This window comes from Sardina pilchardus, chromosome 7 (genome assembly GCF_963854185.1).
Source record: "Sardina pilchardus chromosome 7, fSarPil1.1, whole genome shotgun sequence".
Taxonomy (NCBI): Eukaryota; Metazoa; Chordata; class Actinopteri; order Clupeiformes; family Clupeidae; genus Sardina; species Sardina pilchardus.
In genome coordinates, this window is record NC_085000.1 from 20653911 (window position 1) to 20679889 (window position 25979).

At 43.0% G+C, this 25979-nt stretch overlaps 3 protein-coding genes across 6 annotated transcripts in view; all 3 read left to right on the top strand.

Annotated features, from left to right (window-relative positions):
* The window catches only part of acap3a (ArfGAP with coiled-coil, ankyrin repeat and PH domains 3a), a 65499-nt gene extending 60553 nt beyond the window's left edge, over window positions 1-4946 (top strand). Inside the window, exons 25-26 of the mRNA XM_062541179.1 lie at window positions 3606-3708; window positions 3822-4946. Of these exons, the coding sequence (XP_062397163.1) occupies window positions 3606-3708; window positions 3822-3828 (110 nt within the window). The 3' untranslated portion in view covers window positions 3829-4946. The remainder of the gene's footprint in view (window positions 1-3605; window positions 3709-3821) is intronic.
* Window positions 4947-5526: 580 nt separating this feature from the next.
* On the top strand, window positions 5527-10253 carry ube2j2 (ubiquitin-conjugating enzyme E2, J2 (UBC6 homolog, yeast)). The gene is made up of 7 exons (XM_062541180.1): window positions 5527-5709; window positions 6714-6844; window positions 6989-7029; window positions 7522-7624; window positions 7819-7957; window positions 8233-8313; window positions 9040-10253. The coding sequence occupies exons 2-7, from the start codon at window positions 6714-6716 to the stop codon at window positions 9322-9324; spliced, it is 780 nt and encodes a 259-aa protein (XP_062397164.1). The 5' UTR covers window positions 5527-5709; the 3' UTR covers window positions 9325-10253.
* Window positions 10254-10850: 597 nt separating this feature from the next.
* On the top strand, window positions 10851-23909 carry hipk1a (homeodomain interacting protein kinase 1a). 4 transcript variants are annotated; one of them, XM_062541181.1, is made up of 17 exons: window positions 10851-11105; window positions 11708-12510; window positions 12743-13116; window positions 13671-13794; window positions 13903-14022; window positions 14132-14218; window positions 14374-14555; window positions 15239-15389; window positions 15592-15796; window positions 16506-16624; window positions 17367-17504; window positions 19523-19677; window positions 19819-19980; window positions 20702-20869; window positions 21221-21411; window positions 21695-21825; window positions 22173-23909. In XM_062541181.1, the coding sequence occupies exons 2-17, from the start codon at window positions 11710-11712 to the stop codon at window positions 22653-22655; spliced, it is 3591 nt and encodes a 1196-aa protein (XP_062397165.1). In that variant the 5' UTR covers window positions 10851-11105; window positions 11708-11709; the 3' UTR covers window positions 22656-23909. The 4 variants fall into 4 exon arrangements, with proteins under 4 accessions (XP_062397165.1, XP_062397166.1, XP_062397167.1 ...); XM_062541182.1 differs by having other exon boundaries at window positions 19526-19677; XM_062541183.1 differs by lacking the exon at window positions 17367-17504.
* Window positions 23910-25979: the final 2070 nt, after the last annotated feature.

Below are 25979 nucleotides of genomic sequence, written 5' to 3' on the forward strand. Positions count from 1 at the left end.
TCACTATTCACCAGAATACTTACACAGAACCCAACAATGGTTCTCTACAGCCGCCTGCTCTGTTATATCTGGATAAAACCCTAGCCCGCACCTGAGGAATTTGGTGCTGTTACAATGGTAATCTTTAGCCATCTCGTTGTCTCTCATCGGACTGTGCAGTATCACCGTTAAATTCTCCAGCTGTCTTCTAGTGGCATGTCGTGGAATTTATGTACATTTTGTATGTTGTGTGAACATAGCCAGGGGCCTTGAGGTAAAACGTGGGAATGAACGCGCATGAATCTTGGGAGAGTGGGGGGTTGAGGATATAACTGTGATGTACTATACTGTAAATGTATACAATAGAATCTTGAGGTTTGGGCTTATTGCTGAAAGAAAAAAAGCTATTACATAGGAGACCTTATGCACTTTCTTAACTATTGTTTTTACGTTACATGGAGAGAGTACTTTTCAAATGGGACTTTATTTTAATTTATGAAGGACTGCTCAGAGCAACAGTGCAATGATTATTTAAATTCAGATCTCTGTATGTTTTATATTATGTTTTACCAATACAAGGCAAATAGTATTTTTTATATTATGTCAGATGTTGGTTTTGTCGAATGCACTCCACACTCCCCTACTGCCAGCTGAACGTTATGCATGTAGTTTCTACACTTAATTAACACTCAATCAATACACAATCGCTTATACATTGGGAATTCAGTAACTTTTGTCATAAATCAGTTATACATTTGGTTAAATATCTTCAGGTTAAATGAATGTTGTACTGCTACAGTATGTTTGGTACACCATTAATTTCTATGTATACTATTCATTTCTTGTACTGGTATGTTACAGCAATAGTATTACTGTCATTGGTTTATGCATTGTTTGAATAGTGCATGTGTTGCTGTTATGCTGGGCCTTTGTAGTCCTGCATATGTTTCTCTCTCAAATTTGTGTATGTGTATTTGCTATATTGTATGACGTCTTGATAAACCTCGTAAATGTGATACCAAATCTCCAAACCTGTACATACAAGCATGGGTCCGAGAGCCCATGTGGTCTTTGGTTAGAGACAAACTTCAGTTTAGTAACTTTAGTTCACTAAATTTTAGTCCGCTAGCATATATGATGAACACTGCACTGTTATACATCATGTAATACTACATACTGTATGAACGGTCTTTTTTAAAGATGACACTCAATGCCCTATTTGACTATAACATCAGCAGTCAGTGATGTCAGCTGTGAGAAGGCATACCACTCAGCCCTATGGAAGGATTTAAACATTAGATCTGTACCAATAAGATATACTGTAGGGGCAGTGAGATGTTTTTCATTTCATCTTGAAAAGAATTTACTCTACAATTATTCATCTTTCAGGGCATGCCTTACATAACACCCTACAGCTTTGATTGCAGCCAGTCTAAATGTCTCGGAAATTGCACAAGCAGCAGATTTTACTCTTTCATCTGTCATCTTATAGCCCAAACCAATCTTAAATTAAATTAACTTGCTCAGTGCTAGCTTGTGATACTGTAACTCGTCTCACATGCAACTCTGTTTCTCTTTAACCAAAGACCTCAGGGAGTTTTTATAAGTCACTTGCACCATTACCAAGTGGGGATTTAAAAGATGCCATCCCCAAATCCTTGTTAAATTGAGGGTGTGATGTTGATTCTTCTGTTGAATTGCAAGTTCTAGAAAGCAATGTCCATGTGCTGTGGGAATCTGTGACATGTGTGATGGACTAGACTGTTAGGGCATATCGTAGTTCCTCTGGGAGGGGTGATTCACATTTGAGCTGTAGTGCTGAGGGAAATTCACCAGACTGTTGGTCAGTTGTCCTCTTCTGCTGCCTCTTTAGCTCAAAAATATGGATGTACAGTATGTTCATATTTGAGTGTGAGGGTTTCTCTGATATTGCCTCCACACTGTTAGATACAAGAGGTTGAGCCTAGGCTGGGTGAACCCTGCCTGAACTTCCGGCGAATTTGGATTTCGCCAGGCAGCTCAGGCTGGAAACCTGCACATCTATCTCCTCTGTTCCCTGCCAGAACCTTTGGCTCCAATCAGAAACAAGCTTATCCAAAAGACACACCGGATCGTTGGTCTGATTGGTTGAAAGACTATCCAAGCGTACAGAATCATTTCAACAATGCCCTCTGATCACGCCTCTAGAGCAGTAGAAACAAAGTGCAGCCTCTCCATACTAATTTTCAATCTTAAAAGATTGAGCTCAGTATGGTGATAGCCAGACTAGGATTAGCCTCCTGTGAAAAGCAAATGAACATATGAGATGGATAGTCAGTATGTTTACTAGACACTGAAATTGAGTGGCATGTTGAAATTACCAAAACAAGAAGCTTGAACAAGTAGTGATACGCCAATCCATTGGTAAAACAAGGGAAAAAAGAGATAGAAGGCCTTTCCCAACATCTGCTGTAAATATGCTTGAGCTTCTAACACGTTTATCGCTTGCTTTTAACATAAAGGTGTCTTCTCCTGTACTCTACTCTTTTTGTTTCTTGCTACTGTCTGAAAAATATGTTTGAATATTGTCTGAGAATCCCAATATCCTTGTGTAAGCCTACTGCTGTTATTTGTAAAAATGCTTTTGTTTCTTTTTTCTTCCTTTTTTCTTTTGCTTTTAAAACACTGACAAAATACTGAGAATAAATAAGCAACATGGCTTAACCTCTAACTTTTCTCTCTGTCTTCATGTTCTATCAGTAATGCAATTCTGCTTCAATGCTTCGCCTCCTCTTCTTATACTAACTGCATTAACTCCTGTTGGGGGAGTTAAGGGTTAAACTGGGATCTCATGGTACTTAAGCAAATTAATGTTTCCACTATGCTAATTTAGCACAAGAGAATAACAACCTAAAGTAGTTTTATCCTAGTCCACTACTCAGTGTTGAACTTTTCTATTTGTAGATATACTGTATACCATCTCCATGGCTCTGGAAACCTGTTTAGATAGTACTGTCCAAACAGAGATCTTGGTCACTCATGGGCTAGAGCAGAGTATTTTTCTCTTTGTCTACCATCAAGGCACAGACGTTTCTCATAGAAAGGCCTCCGTTGAATCTGTTGTCCCTGCCATAGTTTTAGCCGTTGCCATGGTCACTGTGAAAGTAAGTCTAAAAGAGAGGGGAACAAGCGTGGCACCGCGGTGCCTAATGTAGGAGTTTGGTGTTTCTGTTGCTTCACTGCCCCCTGTGATGGAGCATGAAACTGTTTCATCATTTTCCTGATACATATATCAGCAAGTCCATCCTGTCATGCTTGACTGCTGTAATTTTATTTTCTATCTGTTTGTGTGTGTGTGTGTGTGTGTGTGTGTGTAGAATGTCTGTGGAGAGAGAGGCTGTGAGTTGTGTACCTTGTTGAACAGCCTTACATTTTCCATCTATTTTTTAGGCATCTAGCTTTCATCGAATAACATTTAGGTGGAAAGACTTTCACAAGGGCATACTATTACAGAGATACTATTTTATCACCACCAGAAATGTTCATATGACTTTAGTTGTGGGAATGGACGTATAGCATTAGGGACCAGAATCTCTTCTACTAAACAATAACACTCAGCTTTGCACTGATTTCCTCTTATGTTTCAGGAGATACAACATACCTGGACATCTTCCGAGAGTTTTCTCACATGGCCTCACACAACCCAGAAAAACTGAAACGTCGAAGTGTACACTTCCGTCACTCCTTTAGGTAGTCCGGACAGGGTGTAATATAATTGTGATACAATTATCTGAAGTCCAGTCACTCCACATCAGACACATTGTGGTTGTATTTACACCCCCCATCTTGTTTTCTCCACCCAGAGTATGATCTGTGAAGATGGCAGTAAGAAGTTGCTGCGAACCTACAGTGCAGACCTTGGATGCTGGGAGAGGCACAGCAAAGGAGTAATTCAACAGAGACCAGTTTTGCATATTTTTTATGATCTACTCCCATATTTCTCTTGCTCACTATAAGTGCTGCAAATGTTTCAATAGAATGTATGAATGCTCAGTGAAATATATTCTGAATTTTGATGTCTGAATTGCTATATCACAAGTGAATATCACATGGCTTTTTGCATCTTATGATGCAAACTGTTGATGCTGAATTTAAATCTGAGCATGTTTACATCACTTCTGTTGCATTATACATTATTTACAAGGACTAAGATTGTCATGGAATTAGTGTTTGCCTGTGAGATGTTTTCATTCATTTGCAAGTATGGCTGGAATTCAGTTTGACACTTTTGCTATCCAATGCTATTGATAATACAATGAATTTTTAGATTGTGTTATATGTAATGTCATTTTTAGGGGAATTTGCTGGTCAAAACCCCCTTATGTGTCATTTTTCCATTGCCTATTTCTCTTAAATTTAAGAAGCACTTATGTAATAAATTTTAAACGATGAAGCTCCATATTCAAACTTTCTACTCATTCTGCAGTACAGTGCAGATCACCAGATCCATACTGTAGGACTTTACTCTTTTAATGCAGGCCTACTGCTCCATGGTTCATTGATTTGAACTCAGCAACATGTTAATTGGGCTGCCAAGTTTGAGACACAACCAAAAGAAATGTGTGTGGGAGATAATTTCATGTAAACATTTCAATTTCAAATTGAATTTTTTGGAAGACAAGTTAGGCTACATCTGTACTGGTCAGTGAGCATGTCTCAATATGATATTCAAAGCTATAGTGTTATCATCAATAGGCCAATGCTAGAGATTAACATTTCATGACAGTGTTTATTCCTTCACTCTGATGCTATGATGGCTATGCTGGTAAGTAGCCCATTGTATTTTATTGTTTCTGTAAAGTACGATATATCAGTTACGTATGTTTTAAAATGTAGAGGCAAATGCTAATATATCTCAAAATTTGTAACAAAATGGGGGAAATGTTCGATCCCTTTGAGATCAAAATAAAGAATGCTTATCTTTTCAATGTTATGGTTTGATTTTTCATTTAACATTGCATTACATTTTAAGAAATGTGTCACCATTTGACCTGATAGGCTCCTGTCCCCACAGTCATTGAGGTTTTATCAAAGATGCTCAGTGGCCTGCATAGATAGTCTATCCAAGTATTCTTTATAGATCAGTGGTTAGAATAGACATGCGGCCAAGCCAATGTTAGAATATGATGTTTTCCCATCTGTAGCCTACATAAAACACTGAATTCAATGATATCAATTCGTCGTTACCTATATCATCCTTTTGCATCTAGCCTATTGTTAAATATTAAAATAATTGATGATCACCTCAAATTCATCAACACAAAAGTAACAAGATTTTTGAAAATGGAGTAGAATTTTGAAAAAGGAGTAGAAAGTAGCCTAGGCCTACAGATATGTCTGTGAAAATGTAGCAAAGTAAACAGTTGTTAGTTATTAAAAGTACCTGAAAATGCTACTTAATAATTACTTTGTTATTTATTTACCCTCTCTGTTATTCTACACATTTAGGCCCACAGCATGTGGGGACGGGCTACAATGTGGCATGATGATTGGCCAGTCTGATGCTTGCCTCATTTCCGTATTGTTTGGTAGCCATGTTAGAATGGGGAACCGGAGACAATTTTATCTCAACGAATTTGTCATAGTTAAATGGTCAAGTTTTCTTAAATAAAGCTGTTGTTCTTTTTGTGAGAGAAGAATAAACGTTGCTTCAGCCCGCCCTACTTATACTGCATAGAGTGCTCCAAAGAGGTAACTATTTTTGCGTTGATCTCGCTGTTCCTTTTGCTTGCACTAAGTTTGGATATTAGCTACCATTACTAGCATAGCTGACTAGCTATATCCAGCAGTAAGTTAAATGCATGCTAGTAGACGGCTACCAAAATGCTAGGATTATTAGCGTGGTCATTTGCACAGCTGTCACACTGTAGAACCTGTCTTGGAGATGTAACGTGATGCCTTGACTGTGTTGTGATAACATTACTTGGGAGAAACAATGTTAACCTGTGGTTGACTTGCTGTTATATTTGACTCATCGATTTAATTACTCTGTAACGTGTGATTACCAAGCATAGCTAGCCAGTGAAGTTAGGCCTTATGGGGTGGTGAAGTTACTGGCTAGAGAAGAACAACAGTGCTGTGTTTTGCTAACAGCTAACGTTAAGCAAGAGCCTGATGCCAACATGAACCCCCACACGTTGTCCGGTGACCTGCATTTAAGTGTATCAAGTTCACCCAGGGATACAGTAGCTTGTATATTTAGATTGTGTCCAAGATCAGCTGACGTAATTGAATTGGTATCTGACTGATTCAGTCAATGGTAGTCATTTCATAGCTTGCTACAATACTAACGCTAAATTAATCCGCACTGGGTTACTAATCCAGTCACCAACGATAGTTTACGATAGATACATTTGAAGGGGGTGAGTTAGGACAGCGTGTCAACTCTATGATGTGTACTCAAGTAGAGTGACTTCTGTAGGCCTATTGCCTTTCACGTGGAAAGCTTAAAGTTGTAGCTCTACGAATATTTTCATAGGAACATGTTTCTTCATTGTGGTTGTAACGTTGTGCCACCCTTGATGGTATCAACTTGTCTTTAGTCTGGCGTTTGCATAATCTAGTGACAGATTGTGACTTGATCAAGATGTCACCCCTCTTATAGACAAGTATCATCAGATTTAATGTATTTAACCTACCAGGTTAATGCCATAGGTTCTGCTTTTAATGTATATTCCTCATTTATGCCCATTTAGATGAGCAACAACATTAACAAGAGGGCACCAACAACAGCAACACAACGATTAAAACAGGACTACCTTCGAATAAAGAAAGACCCTGTACCCTACATCTGTGCGGAGCCTCTCCCTTCAAATATATTGGAATGGTATGGATTCAGTGCCCTCAAATTATGGGTTGCTTTATATAGTCTGTGCATCAAAATGACTCCATAATGAACGTTTATGTCTGCTTGTCACACATTCAGTTAAGGTTAAACCTTTGCTCATAAGTTTCTCTTTGTTTTTCCAAGGCATTACCTTGTACGAGGGCCAGAAAAAACTCCATATGAAGGTGAATTTTATTTTAACACTTTTTCTGTTTTGTGTCCTTGTAGCTATTAAGCCTACAGTGTCACCCATATCATAATTCTTGCTACTGTGAATAGCTGTGTGTGTAAAAGATTGCCTGATTTTGCAAAAAGCATAGTAGTAAAGATTGTCCGTTTCTGTAGGGGAATGTGAGACACCCATTTCCTCCTAAACACACTTCTGATCATTGTGGCCAAAAGGATTAACTTCAAAATACATTGCCCTTGTTTACATATAGATTTACATTTTTATGCTGACGAGCTTAGGATAAGAAAACAGCAGAGTAACTTGTTAACTTGGGTTGCCAAAACCTTTGCTGGTGTTCCTTACCTACTTCACTCTAAAATTGTGTCTTTATGTCTTTTGGAGATTAGATTGTGTTTTAGTCACCGAACTTGGGATGCCCAATTTTTGCCACTATACATAGGCTAATTTTCCAGACACTTATTTAAATTATGTTTGATCTTTTTTTAAGGTGGTTATTACCATGGAAAACTCATTTTCCCCAGAGAATTTCCCTTCAAACCACCAAGTATATACATGATAACTCCCAATGGCAGATTTAAATGTAATACAAGGTAAGTTGAAGACAGTCAAGCTTATGTTGATGTTTAGAGAGCAACAATGGGCTCGATGCTTGAAGACAAACACATTCAAAGTTAATTCTTACAACACTTTCAAATGAGTGTGCAGAATATGTATATCTAGATATTATTATTATTATTATTATTATTGTTATTATTATTATTAAATACACACTGCCTCTCTCTAGATTATGTCTCTCCATCACAGATTTCCATCCTGACACATGGAATCCTGCATGGTCTGTTTCCACCATCCTGACAGGGCTTCTTAGTTTCATGGTAGAAAAAGGGCCAACTCTGGGCAGCATAGAAACCTCAGACTTTACTGTGAGTATGATGTGGACATATTTTACTTTCTAGTGTTTTACGGATGATGTTACAGAGCCCTTTGATGGCCAGTTACACTTTGCCTTACTGATGCTGATTGACCTAAACTTTAAAATATTCTGAATGTGAAGTGGTGTAATGTTTAGTGTTTTGGCCTGGATCGTTGAATTGGATTTTTGGTAAAATAGTGAAATGTCTAGTATACAATATTTTTTACCAACACTACGTTTTGCATTGCTTTGTAATGAACATATCAACATATTCTATTTCAACAGAAAAGACAGCTTGCCTCTCAGAGCCTGTCTTTTAATATTAAAGACAAAATCTTCTGTGAACTGTTTCCAGATGTTGTTGATGTAAGTATTATTTTTGAAACTCTCCACCTTCTAACAAACATTCTGTGTTATTACTAGTAATAACCATGTAAAGTACTCGTAAACAGTGTCCACAAGTGCCATCCATGGCTGGATACTTAGAGTGTAAACAAACAAGTACACAGCCAAGGGGTAGGTCCTAAAACTCTTGAGTGGAATTTCACTCTTTAAAGGCACACTATGCAGGCTTAGGTATTTTTGGCTACTGTAGAGCTCTGTCTAGAGTCACAATATATTAATATTTTACTCGTGACTTATACCCCCTGTACACAATGAAATACTTTTGTTGTGGGGGTAAAGGATTAATAACAGACTAAAACTATCTCCAAAAAGCTATATCTACTGCCAAGATGATGTTTCATGATTCTCGCAGAATTTGTCAGGCCACCATTCTTGAAGTTACATGGCTTGTTTTCTCGGGAGTGACTTGCTACGTCTATGCTTATTAGCTATGCTAGGTGAAAGATTTGCCTGTTAGAAGTTTGTACCTATCAGGTTGGCTTCATAAAGGTGAAAATCTTGCATAGTGTACTTTTAAAGTAAAAAAAATTGTCCCCATAGAAGGTTAAAAGAATTCACAATAAAAATCGCAATCTTAATTCACACCTACAGTATGTGTTATGTGATGTCAACTGCTATTTTTTTTTTAATGAGAGACACCAACCAAAATATAGACTTCAATGTGGCTTTTATCTTTTGCCTGTATAGGAAATCAAGCAAAAGCAGCGACTTCAGGACGAGTTGAGGTCTCATGCCCAGGCGTTACCCCTCCCAGATGTTGTGCCAGATGGTGATACCCACCAAGGCCATAACGGACACCTGCCCTTCAATGGCCACGCCCACCCAGGAGCTGCAAATCTTCCTGACCTGCAGCAGGTCAACCGTAACCACGGACTGCTTGGAGGAGCCCTGGCAAACCTGTTTGTCATCGTGGGCTTCGCTGCCTTTGCCTATACCGTAAAATATGTCCTAAGGAGTATTGCACAGGAATGAACTTGGCTTAGTTGGCTAAGAAGAACAAAGTCACAGATAGCAGAAGGTGAACTGTACTTGCCCTCACTATCAGAAGCAGTAGGGTTACCTGTGTTTTTGTTCTGTTAAGAGTTTTAGTGTCCACAGTCATGAGACAACACTGATGCCAAGTGGGACAACAACCAGGTGGTCAGAGGCTTGAGGAATGCAGTGAAATCAAAATGGTAGAACTGCCTTGGTTTGTAGGGTCATGTTCATAATGAAATGGCATCGGGGAAAGTTTTGCTCAGTTATAGGAAAATAATTGCGATGCCCAACCAGTCTGCCAGTGTAGCCCATGTATAGAAAAGAATGTGTTAATCAGGGTGTTGCCACCTGATTCACAAATGTTGTTGGACTGCCGATTTGCGGTTCAAACCATTCCACAGTTATTTTCACCCCACAGTTTTTCTTTTGTTGAGGGATGGATGGATTGTAAGAGTAAAATAGATAATCATTGCAAAATTACTAACGGAGCCATTCCTGAACATTTGCTCTATTGTAAAATTGCATTTTTGTAATTGTGATTATGTAATTAAATGTGTTCCAAATTTGATGTCCATGTTTTGATGGAAATGGAACATGACTAAAGTACTACAGTGCTTTGCTTATGGTAACAATGGTAGGTTGACCTGTGGCAAAGCAATTCTAAAACATTTTGTTGTCCAATATTAAATGAGGTCCATTTTCTACAAAAAAAAGAGAAGCCAAATCAAGCAGCTAATGTGAACTCACTTCATAAACCAATCCAACACTAACACGGTTGCTATCTATGTGCAATCTGTTTTAATGCTGTGCTTGGTTTAAGGATATTTAAACAAATGTATCTTTTTTTTCTTCAGTTTATAACCTTTGTGCAATATTCCACCTTGGTTTAGAAATAAATATTCATATTATTCTTGTCATAAAAATGCTTGTCATTTGTTGTGATATGTTCTCCTTTTCAATAATAGTACAGTCTTTTACAAAGGGCCTTCCTAGATACACACCAGAGCTGAAATGCACTTTTGCAAGAAAGAGCAACGCTCCTTGAAACAGACCTATACAGTAGCTGGTAGTTTTCCTGCAGTCATTAAAAAAAAAAAAGTCTGATTTTTCAGTTGATTACTGCTCAATTTTAAATGACTGATAATGGTCAACAGTAGACTTGAACGTCTGACATGGTAGGTCAAAAGCTTGTTTCTTGGTGATGTTGGCCAGCTCACCTGTTAGTCATGAACACCAGATTCCGAGTAATGTCAAGTAGGCCAAGCCATGATCGAGATTAAGATTAAGAAGTGCTCACCTTTGATACATTTCACCGTGACTGATATCTTTTATAACGATAATATTTGTTTTTGTATCAAAATAATTGTCTGTTATTTGCAATGTAGTTACCTGTGTATCTATTCTACTAGTTGAAATGACAAAACGGATATTCTGATAAAGCTAGTGCGCCTTTACACGATATATTACAGCAGAGCGAACGAACTCTCACCCTCGTCTGTGAACTGTCGGTGAGATGTGGGTTGTTCCTGTTGATGCTGGGGTCTGCTTGTTTACTCTGCAGAATACATCGTTGTAGTCGCATACATGCAGTATTTTGGCTAAAGTAATGCAGCCTTGATGTGCCGTTCGGTGTCGATTAATTATGCCATCTTGCCGCATGCTACCGAGATAAATGCTTGGTTTCAAACGAGCTGGCCATGGAGAAACTATGAGGCCTAAGCAGGAAAACAGAGGGGAAGTGTCAAATAGGACGAGATGAACTGAGCAAATAACAGGTAACAATTTAACTAATCTCAATTTGTAATGCCTTTCAGTGATTTACAATATGTGTCATTCTCTTTGGAGACATTGGGTTGTCCGGTTCGTGGGTTACCGTTAGTGTATTTCTCCTAAAATCACATTAAAAATGTGGTTAACTACATGGACTAAATACTATTTTCGGTTATTTTCTAACCCAATATATTGACCAGCAGCAAGGTCCGTCCTAGGTTGCTATGAACTCGCCATATAACGACAGAAGGGTATTTCTGAGCTGTGCATCGGTGTTGTAAAGAACATTAGTTAGCATGCTTCAGTGCAGGTATGCACCACCGTTTGCATTGAATGTGTCTAGACTCTGCAAGGAGGTGCACTGCATGTAAACCTCCTTGTATGCATGTGCACATTCTAAATCGCTGCGTTCGTGACCAGCTTCAGACATTATTGTAAATCTAGCATCTAACATGCAAGAACTCAGAACATCTCTGTGAATCAAATTCTAACTTACTTTATTATACAACATTGTTATACAGCATTAGTAAGGCTTTTGATTGGACGAATAGCTGAATATCTGCAATAATACGTTGACATGTTGACATGTGCTACTTTTTACTCTTAGGTATGTCATCCCAGCCTCAGGCATTTTCCTCTCCGTCAGTGTCATCTAGTGGCTACAGCCGCTCCAAGCGGATGAAGGTGGAGACCTGTGGATGGGATGTGAGCAGCCAATCAGCAGAGAACAGCTTCTATCTACAGAGCCCAAGCCAAGCGAACACATCCTCGTCAAGCCCAACAGCCTCCGGCTTCAACTCCAGCAACTACAACCGCCAGCCTCTCACCGCTTCCAACCTGGTGTTCCCACTAACGGGGGCGGGGAGTGGCACCTCCCGGGAGCAGGCGGTGGTCCGTGCAGCAGACAGCACAGGCAGTCTCCCCGGGGGTCCCTCCTCATCCTCATCCTCATCTTCCTCGTCGTCCACGAGCCATCGCACCAAAGATGTGGCCTCCTCCACCACCCGGCAGGGCGAGGCTGGCCATCAAAAGCCGCACAGCCGCAAGCGCAAGAGCGAAGAGGTGGACAGCAGCGACAGCGTGCAGATCCTGGAGGAGCTCTCGGCTCCGGTGCTCTCCAACCGTGTGGCTGGCCGGGCAGGCGCGGCGGGCGGAGGCACCACCACAGCCCAGTCCATCGCCCACTCCACCTCCACCACCAAGAGCAGCAACTCCCACAGCGAGGGGGACTACCAGCTCGTGCAACACGAAATCCTCTGCTCTGTGTCCAACAGCTACGAGGTGCTGGAGTTTCTCGGCCGAGGCACGTTTGGGCAGGTGGCAAAGTGCTGGAAACGTGGCACCAATGAGATTGTGGCCATCAAAATCCTAAAGAACCACCCTTCTTACGCCCGGCAAGGACAAATTGAGGTGTGAATAGATGAATAACAGATTGTCAGTGTTGTCTGTGTAAATGAGGATAGGATTAGTACCAAGTCCTAAATCCCTGTCAGCCTAGGCTTTGTGGTCATCAGGGCGTTTGCTCGTTTGATTGTAAATGGCATATTTCTGAGGGATTTCTTCACCATAAAGCCTATGTATCCTTCTCATCTGTCTTATCCTTTTGAGTCATAGTCCTCTCCTCTGTCCTCTCCCTTGTCAGGTGAGCATTCTGAGCAGACTCAGCACCGAGAACGCCGACGAGTTCAACTTTGTGCGCTCGTACGAGTGCTTCCAGCACAAGAACCACACCTGCCTGGTGTTCGAGATGCTGGAGCAGAACCTCTACGACTTCCTCAAGCACAGCAAGTTCAGTCCCCTGATGCTGAAGTGCATCCGGCCCGTGCTGCAGCAGGTGGCCACGGCCCTGCTGAAGCTCAAGAGCCTGGGCCTCATCCACGCCGACCTCAAGCCCGAGAACATCATGCTGGTGGACCCCATCCGCCAGCCGTACCGCGTCAAGGTCATCGACTTTGGCTCGGCCAGTCACGTGTCCAAGGCCGTGTGCTCTACTTACCTGCAGTCGCGGTACTACCGGTGAGTATTACAGGGGCAGAAAGAGAATGAGATTCCTCAGCTTTTATACTCACCTATTGTTGCAAATCAAATCAAATCAGGCTTATTGGCCATGTACAGTATACTTGCGTATACAAGGATTGTGGTCTCTGCATCTATCCCATCCGTGAATTAGTGAACACACACATCACACAGTGAACACACAGTGAGGTAAAGCTCATGGGCACTTCAGCCATGGACTGGTTGGGGATCGAACCGGCAAGCGGTTACAAGCTTGCAGCCCTAACCAGTAGGCCACGGCTGCTATCAGATAAGACTGTAATGCTTCAAAGTAAGACATGGCAATGGAGGGAGAGAGGATTTTATGTGGTTACACATCCTATAATTATGATTGTCCTAGTAATTATGCTCTTTTTATGGTTGCCGTGCTCTGACACATTTTATCAGATGAGAATGCAATGCTGAAATCACCTCCGTATTACTGAAGAATGTATGCTTGGATGAATGGCAGTGTTAATTGGAGTTAGATGTCTTACATCGCCATCCTAATGAAAATGGTATTTTTGTGGTTGCAGTGCTCCAGAGATTATCCTCGGGCTTCCCTTCTGTGAGGCCATCGACATGTGGTCACTCGGATGTGTGATTGCTGAACTCTTTCTGGGTTGGCCTCTCTATCCCGGAGCTTCGGAATATGACCAGGTCTGTGTTTTGGATGGACCACTCAACGATTTAAGGCTTTTTTAAATGTAATTGGCTGTCTGTGCGTTCACTGGTGAATGTGATTTGATTTTGTCCATGCCGCTGCAGATTCGCTACATCTCCCAGACCCAGGGCCTTCCAGCTGAGTACCTGCTGAGCGCGGGCACAAAGACCAGTCGCTTTTTCAACAGAGGACCAGACTCCAGTTATCCTCTCTGGAGGCTCAAGGTGCGTGCTGTGCAGCGTGTAATTCTCCACGCTGTAACACGCCGTGTTATTGTTGCTTCACAGCTCTGTCTGTTCCCAGAAATCTCACACTTGACTCTTGTGTATGTAGACGCCATCTGAACATGAGGCTGAGATGGGAATCAAATCCAAGGAAGCTCGTAAATACATCTTCAACTGCCTGGATGACATGATGCAGGTGATTAGACTTTTTCTCATTACACCAATCAAGTCATTTAATGTGAAAAGTGCCAAATGCATTTAATTGAAAAGATGTCCGGATTGAGCTGACAGCCCTGATGAGTTTTCAGAGCTAATTGATGCCATGGGCTAGATGCTGTGCTCTTTGCTTAGGTCAACATGACTAGTCTGGAGGGGACGGACATCTTGGCAGAGAAGGCAGACCGGCGGGAGTTCATTGACCTGCTGAAAAAGATGCTCACGCTGGATGCTGACAAGAGGATCACGCCCATGAAGACGCTGAACCACCCCTTTGTGACCATGACCCACCTGCTCCACTTCCCTCACAGCTCACAGTAAGCTTCCCAGTCACCTCCAGTCCAGAGCGGTAGATAAAACAGAGTGGCGACACTCCCATAGACCTCCATAGGAAAAAAGGGCAGCGCTTTTCCCAGGCTATTTCCTCGTTTCCTCGACTTTTGGAACTATTTACAGCCAATCTCTTGGTCATTAGTTAATGAGTTAATTGATTATACCTTCCAGCATCTAGAAGTACATCCCACCCTCCTGCAATTCAGCCATTCAGCGCAGGTTTTTTGGAACTTTTGATCGCGTGGCGGCGACATCAAAGCGTGTCGCAACTCTCTCTCTCTATGGCTCTGCTCCAGTCCTTCCCGCCAACCGCCTCTCAGACGTATCGACAGAGAAGGACATCGCCAGTTATTTTTAAGATTCTCAATGTTTGTATTTTTCAGAGAAAGCAATAAGCAAACTGTTATTACTGCAAGGCTGCCCATCACCAGGCAAGGCGTGTGTACATGACCTATTCATTGGTTTCACCAGGTCCCTTTCCACAGGTGTATACAATTAAACACCTTGATTATCAATACAGACTGTATGGTGCTTGATTAATACACCTGTGGAAAGGCACCTGATGAAAGCCATGAATACTGTTGTTAGGTGTATTCATTACTCATGTGGTGACAGTGTGTCCATCTTAATGGTGCCCATGATCAGCTCACATCTTGATCTCTTGCAGCGTAAAGTCCTGTTTCCAAAACATGGAGATCTGCAAGAGGCGGTGCAGTGCCTTTGACAACGGGAAGAATCTGTTCGCCTCCAACAACACACCCAGCGCTGCCACAAACCTCACAGTTACCTTCAGCAGCCAGCTCAATCAGCACAACCAGGTACACACTCAATCAGCTCAATCAGCACAACCAGGTACACACACACCTCAGGGCTCATGAGGCATGTGGAGAAGGCCCCTGAACGGAAAATACTACAGATGTGTTACAATATTACATACAGTATATATTACAATATGTATTACAATATATATTACACAGGCATTCCATTGACTGACCAGTGTGAGGGGTTTGTTTTCTTCAGATGGCCTCCACAGGCGGACAGTCTCTGTCTCTGAGCAGTAACATGCCTCTGCTGAACTACCAGCCAGGCTTGTACCAGCAGGCCACCATCAACATCCCAGGCCTGGCTCAACAGAGCGTGCCCCTGCAGGGGCGCCCCACACAGCTGTGCCCCCAGAATGAGCCCTTCCAGCAGACCCTCATTGTCTGCCCCCCGACCATCCAGGGTGAGATTAGACGCTGACCAGCACAGAAAATCTGTTGTTGTTAGTCTTGCTAGTGCTGAACTGGTATAGGACAGCTATTAGGGTTGGGATTCACAGGTCTACAGGTACAGTAGTAGCTATGAGTCAATAATGTCACAGTATTTACCCTAGATAGACAACGGTCATTTTTTTCAAGCAAGGTTTGTTTGTACATTATTTAATTTGAGTATTTAAGTAATTCATTATCTCCACAGAATAGAAACAAAGAAAAACATTATTTTGTAGGAACAACTTATTTGCTACCAGTTACAACCATGGTTAACTTCTCATGATCTCTCTCTTTAGCAATTTCACTTGGAACTTCCAAGTTGGAATTAAAGGGTAGTTATGCTTTGGAAAACTGGACGAGTAATATCATTCTATATAGCATTTCGCCACCCAACACTATCACATGGTAGGTAGTACCAGAGGTGGAAAAGTCCAGCTTCAGAAAGTAAAAATCCAACCATGTATTTCTACCAGTGCACTTAACACAGGTGGTCTCATTAATTAGCTTAGTGGTGCTAATTAGAATCAGCTGGTTTAAATGAATGCTTGACACAGATTATGTGGTAGGACTTACAGTATACTTTCTGAAACTGAACTTTTCCACCTCTGGTAGGAGCACATCTCAAGATAGATCATACATATAATGAGTTAGCTCATTGTCCTTTTCCTTTTTGTCCTTTAGGGCTTCAGACGTCTAATAAGCACACTGGCTACCCAGTGAGGATGGACAGCTCTGTTCCCTTGGTGCCCCAGAACCAGTCCTCTCAGCCGCTGCACATTCAGCCGGGCATGCTCACACCGGTAGGGTCATGTTTGGGTCAGCTGCCTGTCTGCGACATCTGTAATACCTTTCCTATTGTGGCATATCAACTTCTCTGTGTTCTCTATATTCCTATTCTAATGTATCCTCATCATCCCTCCCTCCCTAAAGCTCTAACAGAATATTTATCCTCATATTTATATTTACATATTTATCCTGCTCATTTGAGATGTTGGTGGTGAGTGGTGAGAGAGGTTATGTCAGGTAAGTGGTCACTGATGTCCATGTGCTTGGGTACTTTGTACAACAAAATTGTTTTGCTTTTTGAGTTTGCTGGGTCTGGTGCAGAGTCACAGCACACTGTAGTAACAGTACATGTGGGTGATGTGCTGCCTGAAGACTATCATGGACGGCCTCTCAGAGTTGCTGAAGCAAAATGTTTAAATGAATGGAGAATTTTCTCCAGCAAAAAATGTCACTAGCCTCCGGTCAGGGACCTGAACGTCTTGAGACCTGAACAGAGTGTGTCATAGCATGGTCAATGTTTCCGCATATTTGTACCACTGTATTATGTTTTGCTTTTCGTCCGCACACCTGGATTTGACCTGAAAATCACCTGTCGCTGTGTAACTAGCCTCTTCTTCCCTCGTTGCGCAGCAGTTGTGGTGAAGGGGGACGTGACAGCACCTCTCTCTCCTCTGGCCCAGCCCTGTCTAACCCACACCATCCCCCTCCTCCCCCCTCCTGTTCCCCAACACTCCTCCTGCTCCTCCTCTCTCTCAGGGCTTCTGTAACCCACTGATGGTAGCCACACTGCAGCCGCCCGTGGCAGGAATGGGCCCCCTCTATCCGGCGGTCCCTCTTGCGCTGGAACACGAGGCCGGCTGGCCCGGCAGCCTGGAGCAGAGGGCCACTATGCTGGTAAAACGCACCCCACGGCCAACCCCTCTGCTACCTCCCTTCCTCCCCCTCCAGTTCCAGGAGTCTGCAGAGCATGGGGTGCATGTGCTTCTCTGGGCCTGTGCTTCTGCTTGCCGTGGTCCATATGTGCATTACCTGCCCCGCCCTCCCCCCTCCTACCTGCCTCCTGAACACAGGTGTGAGCTCTCAGTAGAACGATAACCTGGACAACCCCAAGGCTGAACCGTTTCAATCTGCAGTGGCTCAAATTCCAGTTTTCAGATGTCTGGACAGCTTTTGACCCGGTCGCTCGCTCTGCACTGTCCTCAAAGGTGCTGGGGACGAGCTCAGTTCCTGTTCCCAGGTCTTTGTCAGTAGAATGCAGAATTTGACAGCTTGGTGTCCTGTCAGGTAGAGTTGGAGTCCAGGCCTCAGCTAAGACGGATAAAGCCCTTCTAAATTAGCAGGAGAATGTGATGAAATCAAGTGCACCGATTTGTGATAAACTTAAAAGTTAAACCTGCATTTTTGTGTAAACAGGTGAATTTTGAGCTCTGCTCAGATCCATTTAATATTGGGAAATTTCCTTGGCACTGTCACTTATGCGCTTACTTTGGATGGTGTTAATTGTGTTAAAGAATTTGGGGGGGCAGCCGTGACCTACTGGTTAGGGCCTTGAGCTTGTAACCGGAGGGTTGCCGGTTCGATCCCTGACCAGTCCACGGCTGAAGTGCCCTTGAGCAAGGCACCTAACCCCTCCTTGCTCCCCGAGCACCGCTGTTGGGCAGGCAGCTCACTGCTCTGGGTTAGTGTGTGCTTCACCTCACTGTGTATTCACTGCGTGCTGTGTGTGTTCACTAATATATGAATTGGGCTAAATGCAATTTCCCTCACGGGATCAAAAAAGTATATATCATACTATACTATACTATACTATGCTATTCTACTGTATACTAAACAAATACAGTCACGGGATCAAAAAAAGTATACTATACTTTACATAATTGAATTGATTGATTTGCACAACGATCTTTTGTTGTGAAATGGGGAACAAGGATCCTTATGATGATCTCAGAACTAAGACCACATGAGCTCAAAACTCCAACTCTGCTGTCATGAAAGAATGTTGAGAAAGAAAGCCCTTCCTTCCCTCTGTCATATAACCTCACCAAATGTGTTTTTATTGTGAGCTAACAACTTACTTGTTTTGGCTTTCAGGTTGATGTTGCTCTTTTTCTCTTTACTTCCGTCATTTCAAGCAACCGTCAACGTCTTTGGTTGTTTTGTCTGGATGCTTGTAGGGCATGGCTGCTTGGCTTCTTCATTGCTTGTAGGAATGAAGGTTCATTTCTCTGACTTGTAGAGACGCAGCAGCTATGGAGACGTGTCCCGGTCACTCTGCCTTTAAATCTCCTCTTGTCCTGTCCCTTCCCCAGCAGTAACCAAGTCCTTTCTCTGCACAGGTCCAAAGGAATTCTTGAACAGAGGCCAGGACAGTCATTGTCCATCCTCACCAGAGATACAACAGAGCAGTTTTGATCCTCTGTGATTGGTTGAAAAAATATTTGAACCAAACCATGATTTATGGGCTCTGTCTAAAAGAAGAAAAGAGACTGCTGTAATGAGCTCTGTTTGACACAGATATATAACTGGGTTGTCTCTGGGATTGCATGCTGCCTGTCTTGACTGTCTAGTCGTTCCTCTGGAGCAAACCTAGCCTGCTTTAACATCTGTACTTACATTTAGCAGAAAAGCATCAGGATCTTTATGAGTTGTGACTTGACTGTTGGAAGTAGAATTATGTGGGAATATGCCCTACCTCTGATTAAAAATCAAGCATCAGATTTTTTTTGTTTTGACTGTGCTTTTCAGGTTGTAACAATTCAGTTGAATGTCTGACTGTTTGTTTTGTTGCCCTGGTGTGTGTGTGTGTGTGTGTGTGTGTGTGTGTGTGTGTGTGTGTGTGTGTGTGTGTGTGTGTGTGTGTGTGTGTGTGTGTGTGTGTGCGCGTGTGTGTGTGTGCTTGCCCATTTATTTAGCAGACCTGGCCAGCAAGCACACAGCAGATTCTCATCCCCTCGGCTTGGCAGCAGATGCCAGGCATGGCTGTCCATAGCTCTGGTCAGCAAGTGGTTGGCGATTCCTCCATGGGCCCAATGTTCTCAGATGGAGGACAACAGAATGGCAGCTGGAGGTGAGTTTGGACATTGAGTCTCATCAGGGGTCCTAAAGTGCATTGTGCCATCCACTCCTCAGTGTTCCTCCGTTAGATACTGTATTTATTATTTGTTATTGTGCCAGGCTAGTTTAATCTGGTGGTGGTGTATGCTGACAGGAATCGTCACGGTGGTCACTTTGATAGCAGCCAGCAGGAAGCTGGAGGGCGTCACATGACCCAGGCCGGCGGCCCAAACCTAAACATGGGCACCTCTCACGGCAGAGTCCAGCAGAGCGGAGGCAAGAGGAGCAAGGCCAGACACACAGAGAGCCGAGCCAGGTAACATGGCGCTGCACCTGTACACTCACTATCCACAGAACCTCATCTCAATGTACATAGAAATAGTACATAGTATATAACATTACAAAGTAATAAAAAGAGAATAGATGCTGCTCTGAATGAGAGAACAGATATTTTAACAAAATCTCCGTTGCACATTTAATGTCCTGTTTTAATATCCTAGAACTGGCATGTAGATATCGATGCCTAGGAAAATGAATAGTAAATTATTCGTGAATTAATGCATTCTGTTCATCTGTCAGAAGGAGATACTGTATTACATACAGTACATGCAGCATTACACAAACAAGGATACATGTTGTACAGCAAGGCAGTGTATTCAAAGCATTGGTTGTACACCATATTGGATACAGTCTGTTGAAAAGGTTTCTATTATAAGTAAAGTATAAGTATGAATGGAGCTATGAAGCAGGGACACGTGGTACCGAGCACTGAGGTCTTTGGTATTATTCGCCCTCAACGGTGCCTTCCAGGCAGCGCTGCCTTCAAGGCACTACTCCCCTCAGTTTAGGGGTAGGATGAGGGTTGAGGGGGTTAAGGTTAGGAATAGGGTAAAGGTAGTGCCGTTTAGGCTATGCTGCCTGGAAGGTGCCGTTGGGGGCAAAAAAACACCATTGAGCCAACCACTGATGGTATCAATATCAGTATCATAAGGCATCATAATATCTGATGGCAAACACTTGCCTCTTACTCTACCCAGGCCAGTCTCCTCTCTACAGCCTGCTGCTACTGTGGTTCACAACCCTGGATTCAATGGGGACCAGTCTCAGCCAATCATCATCTCTGATACTCCGAGCCCAGCTGTCAGCATCATCACCATCCACAGCGACACCGAGGATGAGGATGACAGGAAGTTCCCACCGGCAAGGTAGAGCACACACACACACAGGGCATTCCCACTGTGGCACACACACACACACACACGAGTTAGAGCACACACACACACACACAGGGCATTCCCAATGTGGCACACACACACACACGAGGTAGAGCACACACACACAGGGCATTCCCAATGTGGCACACACATGCAAGGTAGAACACACACACGCAAGGTAGAGCACACACACAGGGCATTCCTATAGTGGCACACACATACAAGGGAGCATACAAGGGAACATCCAAGCATGGGATTCCAAGTCCCACCAATGCACATGTCACACAACAAGCTATCTTCCATCACATCCCTATTTTCCTGTTTTATCTCTGCACGCCATAGTGTGGACCAGAGGGCCAACGTCATCAGCTGTGTAACAGTGCATGACTCCCAAGACTCTGACTCGTCCACCAGCAGTCCTCTGAGTCCCAAGCGGCTGCCCAGCTTTGTGGAGAGCTCCTCCCACCTCTCCAAGTCCACCGCCGTCGTCATGCCCTCTGTGAAGACCCAGCCTGGGGAGAGCACGAGACAGGGTCAGTAGCATATTAGCAGCCATGTTGGCCCCGTCTGCTACTGCTTCACTGTGCATTACGCCACACCACACTACAGAGTGTCTTGTGAAGGTGCTGGTGGTCATGGCAGATGGCACTGCTTAATGTTCTTCACAAGCTGCCATTCCAGTTTTGTTCTGGTGTTAACTACAGAAGAGGATTATTTAAAATGTATAATTCGGGGACCTGATAATGTAGATACATTCTTTATTGTATATTTTTCCTACTCAGGCTCTGTAAGACTTGTTGTTGTGTTCTTCCTTAGATCCAGCTACTGACGCCTCAGGCAGGGCTAAGAAAGGTACAGCAGCACAGTCCAACAGATCTGGAGCCTCCAGCAGTGAGCGTCACCAAAGAAGAGCACCCAGCCGAACCCAACCCCTCAACCTGAGTCAGGTACCTCCACTCTCCCTTATCTATCTATCTATCTATCTATCTATCTATCTACAGTACGTATCTATATCCACATACCGGTATTCTATCAGTCAGTCCAGTTTTTCCATAACCTCATCAAGTCATGCATTCTATCAGTCATCATCCAAAAAGTGTGTACTGTATATAATAGCATTAAATGTAATTCCTTCAGGTCTCGGATGCAATACACGCAATACAAAATGCACATTACAGTGGTATCAACACAAATGCTATATATCCAATCAAAGAAGTGTAATGCATTTACTCTAGAGTTAATGACAGTTAATGACAATAATAGTGTTGATGACCTGTGCTGTGTCCTCTGATAGGTCCAGCAGGCAGCCCTGTCGTCTCAGGAGTGCTCTGAGAATGGCAGCAGCAGCAGCGCACTCCGCCGGCAGCCCTCCTTCCCGCCCACCACCACCAGTGCCGCCATCACCTCGTCCTCCTCGGCCTACCGGCTCCACGAGGCGTCGCTCTTCAGCTCGGCGTCCAACCTCTACGCCTACCCGGCGTCCACCGCGCTCGCCTCCGTCTCGCAGGCCGTGGACCAGCTCCACGCCGCGGCCTCGTCCTCCTCCGCCGGCCGCCACGCCCGGGCCTCCGCCGCGGCCGCCGGGCCGTTCTCGGCCTCCCTCAGCCTCCTGCAGAAGAACAACAGCCTGGGCCTCATGGCTCAAGGGGCGGCGCAGTACCAGCAGCACCAGCAGCAGCAGCAGCAGGCTCAGGCCTACAGCCGCTCCAGCACGGCCCATGGGCCCTACCACCTGAACCAGAGGAAGCTCAATCACCATCAGTACCCCTACCTGTGATGAGACGGAACAGCAGAGGGGCCAGGCTGGAGAGAGGTGGCAAACGTCAGGTGTCAGATGTTTCATATCACCAACACATGGTCTGGTTCCTTCTGACATACACTGTAGGGACACTGGGACATTTTAGCCAGAATTTCCTTCTAAATATGACTTTATGAGCATCATTCTATTGGTTTTCTTGTTTGATTTTTTCCACTCTGCAACTGCTTTTTAATCATTTTTATTTGATTTAGCCGAAGTGTGCTGTTAGCTTCTGTGTGCTGCTCATGTATCAACTGACAAAGCCAATGTGTCCTTCAGATTTCAAACGAGTGCTTCCGTGGTGAACTTTGTGGCCCATCATTCCCATTAACCTTGAACAGCACAGCAGGCTTGAGAGCGGAGCAGGAGAGAGTGGTCAGGCAGAGCCAGAGCAATGGGGGGAGTGATGTGGAGATCATGTCCGTTTCTCTCACAAAACAAAGATGTCTCTGTGATTACTTGAGAGTAACTTTATTTCATTTATTATTAATTTTTTTTAACCGTATCTGGCTAATACTGTAAAAGTTGTATGTTTCCTGCACTAAGCATATTTCCTGATGATTTTTATGTCTTTATTTCTTCAATGTTTGTTTTGATTTGTACATCATATTGCAGCTTTCATGTTTTAATCGTGTGTACCGGTATATGATGTGCACTTGGCAATTGATTTCACTCTAGAGTTTGATTTTCAAATATTTCAATGTGAATATCATGTATTTTGGTAATTGGTATGTTACTTTAGAGTATTTATGATGATGATTTTATCGTGCATCATTTGATGCACATGTTGGTGGCATGACAGAAATTTCACACAAGACTTTTACAGATGGCTAAAATGTCAGTGGAACTTCATCGGGAAAACTGATTATGGAAGGACTGTGTTGTGTGGAGTGGTGCTGTATGTGAACTTGTTCCATGTGTGTTGTAGACTTCAGGTTGGATAGCTCACACTAAAATTAATCATAGAGGACAGAGTCATGTGCTACCAACTAAGTGTTTCCTTCAGTTATACTGACATTGTATGGCCGTCAATGAGTGTAAGATTGTATCACCTTTCACTTTCCAAGAGCAATGTGGAGATTTGTGAATCAGTTGCTTTTAGCGTTCAGTAACAATGTGCAGTGACAGTGGTGTGCAACACAGGAAATCAGCCTATGACCTGTAGTCTGTAATGTATACATAGATAATATAAACATTAAAAATGTTTTTGTTTTTTTTTAGTTTTCCACTGTTGTTTTGTGTTTTAAAGTGTTTTCAATCCATCCCTACTTGCTATACTCACAGTGACTGATTTACAGTTTTTAAGTTCATATGAAAATAGACATCACATGAACATATGACATGTTATTGTCAAACTGACTTCCTTGAATGACACAGCATTTGGTGGATTACCACTTCAAAGTTAATGCTACTGTGAATACCATAATCAGATATTGCCAGGACAGACATTATGATGCAAAGAGGGCAACAAAAACTGTCATAGTTGATGTCCCACACCTGTTGTAATATTGATCAACTTGCCAAGACAATGTGAGCCACTGTGGCATTAGACAAAAATGTTTTTATTGGATGAGAGCTCGTCATAAATGACAAGCATAAATAACAATCGCAATTGTGCCTTGTAGGCTACCTTGACTGTAAACTGTTTTTAGTAATGCCTTGTTAGAAATATGTTGTGGACTGCTAAGATGGGGTCTAAGAAGAGAAAGAGACAAAAGTTAAGTTCATGCATCCCATTGTACGTCATAATGCATTAGAATGTTATGGTTTGTTGTGACGTTCTAGACATTGTAAAAAACCAAGAACGGAATTTCAGCTATTATCATTTTTATTTCTGACAACACAACGTTAGTAGGCTGCCAGCCAGAGCGATATTCAACTATCAACTTAGGTCGGAGTAAACATGAATACTGCGGAGTACCTTTCGGGGTATCTGCCAGCAATTAATTTGTGCAGGAATTCGTATGGTAAGTTTGACTGTGGGGCTACCTCAGGTAAAACAATCTTTGTGTGAATAATGATTAGCTAGGGCTACTTATCCAATTAGGACGCTAGAATATGATAGAGAAATGTTAAGTAGCCTAGGTCCAGTGTGTAATAGGTTACTGAGTCAAAATGTTGAGGTAGGCCAAAACCATCCGAATTGCGATTCTAAGCCAGACGTTTGTGAAACAGTAGGCCTACAAGCAGCTCATATTTTGCGCTTATTATGTAAAAAATGTTTCAATGCATACATTTCATTACAGGGCTAATGGGCATATGCTATTCAAACACCACATCATGCCTGTAAAACATGTTTGCTTTGTAGCAATTGACTTATTTAGTAACTTCCTATTTTTTATATACCATTTTACAAGGAGTTACCACCTCACAGGCCTTCACCAACTCCACTTCCACCACGAATGATGGGGCCTACCAGCTAGTCCGACACGAAATCCTAACCTCTAGGTCTAGTAGCTATGAGGTGTTAGAGTTCCTTGGTCAGGGCGCCTTTGGTCAGGTGGCCAAATGCTTAAAGCGTGACACCAGTGAGATTGTGGCCATAAAAATCTTGAAAGATCATCCTGACTACATCCAGCAGGGACTAATCGAGGTACAGTATGTACTGTATGATGGCTATGATAGCTTTTGGGCAGTCATGGTAAAAGGGATAAGCTCAGCGTAAAGTCCAACATTTCCTTCAGCTTAGTTGCAGCCAGGGTATGTTTCTCATGGGAATTGTTTTGGTTTTTTTACCATGCAGACCATCAATTTCAGTTTCATTCATTTGATCTATCCATTACAAATGCACTGCCGTTCTCTTCCTAACAGGCTAGAAATCTGAAAAGGCTCTCCATGGAGGACACTGACAAATTTAACTGTGTCCGCTGGTATGAGTCTTTCCAGCATGAATCCCATATCTGTTTGGTCTTTGAGATGCTGGGACAGAGCCTTTATGATTTCATGAAGGACAGACATTTTAGTCCACTCAGGCTTGCATGCGTAAGGCCTATACTTCAACAGGTTGCCCAGGCCTTGACCAAGCTCAAAAGCCTGGGCATAATTCATACAGACCTCAAGCCAGAGAACATCATGCTAGTGGACCCTGTCAACCAGCCCGGCCGCATTAAAGTCATTGACTTCGGCTCAGCCACCCATGTGTCTGAGGCTGTGTGCTGCAGCTACCTGCAGACGCGGTTCTACCGGTGAGTCCTGCTGACCCCAGATCAAAAAGGAAACGTAGTCGTAGTCGAGCTCTAACCTGAAACCTTTCAGAATAGAACGTGAAGCTTCAAAGTTAGACGGGGCAAAAAAGAAAGAGGG

What these genes read in the sequence shown, in the direction of transcription:
- ube2j2 (XM_062541180.1), top strand. Translation starts at nt 6,714, where the DNA reads ATGAGCAACAACATTAACAAGAGGGCACCAACAACAGCAACACAACGA. An exon ending in CCTTCAAATATATTGGAATG is followed by an intron (nt 6,845 to 6,988) that starts GTATGGATTCAG and finishes TGTTTTTCCAAG; the next exon opens with GCATTACCTTGTACGAGGGC. An exon ending in TGTTTCCAGATGTTGTTGAT is followed by an intron (nt 8,314 to 9,039) that starts GTAAGTATTATT and finishes TTGCCTGTATAG; the next exon opens with GAAATCAAGCAAAAGCAGCG.
- hipk1a (XM_062541181.1), top strand. Translation starts at nt 11,710, where the DNA reads ATGTCATCCCAGCCTCAGGCATTTTCCTCTCCGTCAGTGTCATCTAGT. An exon ending in GAGCTTCGGAATATGACCAG is followed by an intron (nt 13,795 to 13,902) that starts GTCTGTGTTTTG and finishes ATGCCGCTGCAG; the next exon opens with ATTCGCTACATCTCCCAGAC. An exon ending in AGGAAGTTCCCACCGGCAAG is followed by an intron (nt 20,870 to 21,220) that starts GTAGAGCACACA and finishes TGCACGCCATAG; the next exon opens with TGTGGACCAGAGGGCCAACG.